We start from the raw sequence: 5591 nt of genomic DNA on the forward strand, positions 1-5591 counted from the left end.
TCATCCTGATCCACACTCAGCTAGCTAGGAATCTATTTTGTGCTTAATTCATTCCACATGCTCCTGTAGAACCTGAATAGCCACACACCCACTCACCAATGCTTTATTCTACATTTAGGTCAATAATGTCTTCACAACATCTATGTGGTCAGTTATTTCTTTCAGAAATATCATTATATATGTTTTAAATAATGTACACATAGAGCACTCACAACAAAACCACTTGCATAAAGATGTTATAAAAACCCCATCTTTAAGAAAAATTCTATAGCACTATAACAAATATATTTCTAAATGGTCCTCATCCACGGCCTCTTTTTCTAGATATTTTTGTAGAGAAAAAGAACAATCAAAACAAACTCAGAATATTCAATGACTAAGGGGAATCTCATTTAAGTATTAAAAAACCCCTACCTTTAAACATATTGAAATTTTTATTAAGCCACTGGAAAATATGTATACACTGCATAACTTCTTTTTCATGGTGGTATAAGGGCTTCAACTCAGCGCTTTAGAACTATCCCTGAGCTCTTGTGCTCAAGGCTAGCATTCTACCAGTTGAGAGAAAAAAAAAAAAAAAACACTTCTCCTTCAGGTACATGTGATTAACATTTCAAGGTGTTTCACAAAGGAAAGTCTCACAGTGTTAAACTTTCAGCAATGGCTTTCTTATCCCAGTTGAAGTAGGTAGAAATAGAAAACAAGACACATTTCCTAATCCCCATAGGGAAAAGACTCAGCATAGCAGCTGTTGTCTGTAAGCTTCTTCCTTGTTTTGTTATGCAAGTACTGAGGCATAAACTTAACCCTCTTGCTTCAATTGTTTCTGCACTTGACTGGTACTTTGCCACTGGAGCCAGGTCCCCAGTTCCTTCTTTTCTGTTGGTTAATTAGAGATATTATTGTTAAGGTAGACTTTCTAGTATTAGAGCAAATGAATCACTAACACCAGCATTTTACCTACTTGAGTAAATTAATGGCGAGAAGCTAGTATGTGAGAGGAAATTCAATTTCCTTTTCCAATTTGTTATCTGGTTCTAATGTATGTCTGGCTTTTTGGCTTGGTTTAAAACTGCCATTACCAAAATTCATATTTTATCTTCCTTTTATGCCAGTAGCAGAATCTGAACTCAAGGCATTGAGCTGTTGCATATTTTTTTGTTTAATGATTTTGCATACAACTTGAGCTGCACCTCTAGCTCCTGACCTTTGCTGGTTCATTAGATGAGAGTCTTTCAGTCTCTCTTTTTCTGTAGAAAAAGAGTGTGCAGGATCTGCTTTGAACCTTCATCTTTAGGCCACTTTAGAAGCTAGAATTACTAAGATAGGTCATGACATCTTTTCCCATATATGTAAATCTTCTTTCTCCTATTGATTATGTCTTTTACTTTTCAGTGTGTATATTTCCTAAGTATTTTGCTAAATATTTTCTCTCAGAGTAGATTCTTGATGTTCCTTGAGGTGAAATTTTCTCACATATTTGCACCAAGCATATTTGATATGTATACAGAATTTAAGAAAGTCACTACATTTACTACCACTACATACCACTACATTTACTCTGGCATTTGTCAGAAGACCTAAGACATCTGGTCCGCTATGTCCTAGAGCTTTTGTAGCAGCCGTATCACCCCATGGAGGCATGGCCTGGGGTCCTTGCCACTCCCTGTGCATTGAACAGGCCCCTGTATAGTCCCTGTATAGGTTCTCTTGGACAGCTCCAGGTTACACTGTGTTTTGCCCCCACTCAGGACCTATGGGACTGGGATATCAGATTGTAGGTAGAAAAAAAAAACAGTATTTAGGACTCATGAATTGCACAATATAATAAAAAATTGACAATTTAATAAAATTAGAAGAATAAATAGAATGACCATTTTACAACCATCACAACAAAAAGAAATATAGAGATTTTCCCAAAAAGCGGGGAGGGAAGCTCTAAGTCCTGATCAGACTCTAAGTTGCCTTCAGGAAGAAATTCTAGGTGAGGGTCCTCAAAGTGATCTACCTCTTCAGGAAAGACAGGATTTTCTTCCTGAGTTGAGGGAAGAGCAGATTCTAATTTCTCAATTGGAGATTGGTTTTCCTGCAACAGGACAGATTTGTCTGGATATTCTGTAAGGCCGAATTCACTTTCCTTGACTGAATCTAACTTTTGGACCTCATTTAGTGGTTCTCCTGAACTTAGACTAGGGACATTTTCCAATAACCCCATCAGTGTTAGTTGATCCTGCGGTGTGTTGGTTTGACTCCTTTGGAGCCGATCTAGGTGGACTGTGAACGTCAGAGGAAGAAATTCTGGATCTTCATCCTCCTCAGGGATACCTGCAGGTTCACCTGTGTCACATGTGGGGTTCACAACAAGGGGGGTGTCCACAGGATTCAAAATCTCTTTGGGCCTCACTGCGAAAGGCACAAAGCGCTGGATATTCACACGGTTGCTGGAGTCTGGTGATGGCTCCAGAACCCCATCAGTCACCATTGCTGACATCACTGATTGGTTCTGTATCTCCCGTTCAGGAGAAGCTGCTCTACAGCGGCCAAAACCTGAGAATGGAAATAGGTACAGGATTCTTAGAGTAGACTCTAGAAGTTCTGCTATGACTCAACTTCCATGCTGATTCTAATGGAGGAAGCTGCAGACTGAGTTTGGACTGAACTTTGATGAGAAGGTAGGGTCTTTCTCATGCGTGGCTATGTCTAAGTGCTTCCAAGAAAAGAACAGACATTGCCTGGCAGAGAATATCCATAAAAGGACATTTTGCCAACCTCGGTAGTACTAAGGGCTCCCAGCCAATCAGGACCAATCCCAGGGGCCCAGTATCCATCCCTACTCACAAGTTATCAGGCATCTACACGTGGCCTTCTTCCTCTTTTTCTTGGTCTTCTTGGTCACAGGTTCCTCCAGCTGGTCAAGAAGAACCTGTAAGCGGAGGAGCAGGTCCGAGGAGGGCATGTTGAGCATGATGTAATACATGAGGTCATTCAGGCTGTCTCGGTTCTTGCGTTCACAGAAATCATCAGGGTAGCAATCCATCCACATAGTGAAGAAGGAACAAAGGGCACTGTGGGCAGATTGGTGACAACAAAGTGAGAGCTTGCCCTTCCCATCCTGGGCCCCCCATAGCTTCTTTCTGCCAGGACTCCCATGGTGCCGCTGTCCATCCTATATGCAGACTTGCATGTTGGGAAGTGGGAGGAGACCCCTGCAAGCAGCATGATCCTCACAACCCACTTCTAGAAGTTTCTGAAAGAATTCTCCAAAATGCTCACTGTGATAGGATCTGGCTTTGTGCACACAGCCCTCCCTGTCATCCTTGAGAGTCCACAACCACACCACAGCTGTGTCCCCTGCCACCCACAGTTGTCCCAAGCCTCCACCCCCTGGTAAAATTCACGAGTGGTGTATAAGTGAGAAATTTGCACTTTGAATCAGAAGCCTCAAGGAGAAGCCTTCTTTTGGGGCCAAAATTCACTTACTTCTTCATTTGTTCATCTTCCTCACAGTGAGGGCGGAGGGATCTGTACCTATGGGAGAAGAAGCAGAAGTCAGCTGTCATTTTCTTATTTTGGAACTAGCAGAACATCCAAGGAGCTGGCTCAGTCCCAGATGGGAATGTAAAACTGAGAGACAAACAGTGAGATGTGTAATACAGTTCTGTGAAAATTCAACAAAGAGGCTTATATGCATCTGTCCAAAGTAAATGTGCCAGTGGCTCATGCCACTAGCTAATCAGGAGGCTGAGGTATGAGAATCACAGTTTGAGGCTAGCATAGTCAGGAAAAGTCTGAAGACAGTCATCTTCAATGAACCAACCAAAAACCAGAAATGGATCTGTAGCTCAAATGGTAGAGAGCTAGCTGTGAGCACTTAGGCCTTGAGTTCAAGGTGCAGCACACACACACACACACACACACACACACACACACGCACACACATGCAAATGCTTCAAAGGTCTATAAATGAATACAATATAATCCCTCCCTGATGGCTCAAAAGTGATTCAGTCCCCAGTTCCCCCATCCTCCAGCCTTTCCTCTGTCTATATTACTTCACAGGTCTCCAAGATTACTACTGAAACCTTATGTACTAATGGGAAATGTGGTTTCCTAGGGCCTCACTTAGATGAGGACTGAAGTTGGGTGCCACTGGCCCATGCCTGTAATCCTAGCCTTTCAGTAAGCAGACTGCTGAGGCTCCAGTAGCTTCTGAGGGAAATGAAATGTCCACACTGGAGACACCAGAGTCCTGGAGGACCCAGTCCTAACTAGCCAGGATATGCCCTCTTTCATCTCATCCCCCATTCCCATGAGAAGACCCCAGTGAAAGGAATAGGCTTAGAGAGGTGCCAAGTATTCCCAAGATGCAGCCAGGAGGGGCTGAGCAGCCCTGGGATGGAAGGGGGAACACTCACTTTTTGAACAGAATAGCCAGCACTTGGTCCATCGTCCCACACTTTCTGTAGCTGTGTAGGAAGCTTTGAATAAAAAAGAGATCACCTTTCTGGTGGGCAGGGACCAGGTTCATCACCAGCTTTTCCAGCAGGCCTGCCTCTGGGCTCCATACGTTATATGGCACATTCAGGGTCGGGGCTGAATAATTGCCACCCTAAGGTGTTAAAGAGAAACGATCTTACAGACATGAAATGGAGCACACTTCAAACTGAGAAATTGTGATAGAGGGAAGTGAAAAGTACACAGAAAGCATTATCTCAGTATAGACACTTAAAAGCACACAAGAAGAACGTTCTAAAGTGGGCCAAGGTTGGGATCAAATAGGTTTCCTATCGTGAGCATACCTTGCCTGAGTTGCCTTGTGTTTTTCTTGATTTCTTTATGGAAAAATCCCTGAGATACTGGATCCGTGGCTTACCACTGATCCAGTGTCTGCAGCTTTGACCGAGGCACCCATAGCTCTCTTGCCAGAGACCGGAGTCTCGTGACCTACGAATACAGGTCTTTCTCATTTGTGAGTCGCAGGCCAAGTGAGCCAGCTTGAGCTAGCTCAATACAATAGCCTGCTATCAGGGTTCCATGTTCTATTCCATTGTGAAGGAGGCAGGGTCATCTCTCAGGGCCCAATGACCTATGCTGCTTCCTCACACAGGACAAATGAGGCTGAAATCCCCCCTCCCACATCACAATGTGCACATGTAGACACAGTTAACAGCACACCTTGTCTGATGAATCCCAACCTCCTCTGCTAGGCCTAGGTACTGGCATGGTCTCAGTGTCCAGGATCCAATCCTAGGTCAGATCCATGCCTTATTTGTCACTGTTCTTCTCATCCTGCACAAATCACTCAGCCTCTCAGGGTCCTCTCAGCCTGCCATGTATTTCCTGCACATATTTTTGACATCTCTGTCCTAGGATAGTGTTAGCATTCTGTATCATAATCATCTGCCCTTGAAGCCCCTTTGGGCTGTCATCTGGAGAAAATGCAAATATTTAGAGATTAGAAAATCAAAGAAGTATCAGAAAGCAACATTACCCACACATTCAGACATTTGTACAGGTCTTCATTTTTGTAAAAGAAGACTATTTTGGTACTTTTCACAAATATTTTATGAAAGGGATAAAGAATTAAGGGA

General features: G+C 43.1%; 1 protein-coding gene across 1 annotated transcript; it reads right to left on the minus strand.

Annotated features, from left to right (window-relative positions):
* Nucleotides 1–1852: 1852 nt before the first annotated feature.
* Nucleotides 1853–4912, minus strand: LOC105982334. The gene is made up of 5 exons (XM_013011907.1): nucleotides 4874–4912; nucleotides 4416–4609; nucleotides 3481–3528; nucleotides 2839–3065; nucleotides 1853–2547 (listed from the first exon to the last, which is right to left on the minus strand). Exons 1-5 carry the CDS (start codon nucleotides 4910–4912, stop codon nucleotides 1853–1855), a joined length of 1203 nt encoding a protein of 400 aa, XP_012867361.1.
* Between the last annotated feature and the right edge of the window lie 679 nt (nucleotides 4913–5591).

The sequence above is a fragment of the Dipodomys ordii genome, unplaced genomic scaffold (assembly GCF_000151885.1).
Source record: "Dipodomys ordii isolate 6190 unplaced genomic scaffold, Dord_2.0 Scaffold15, whole genome shotgun sequence".
Lineage (NCBI taxonomy): Eukaryota > Metazoa > Chordata > Mammalia > Rodentia > Heteromyidae > Dipodomys > Dipodomys ordii.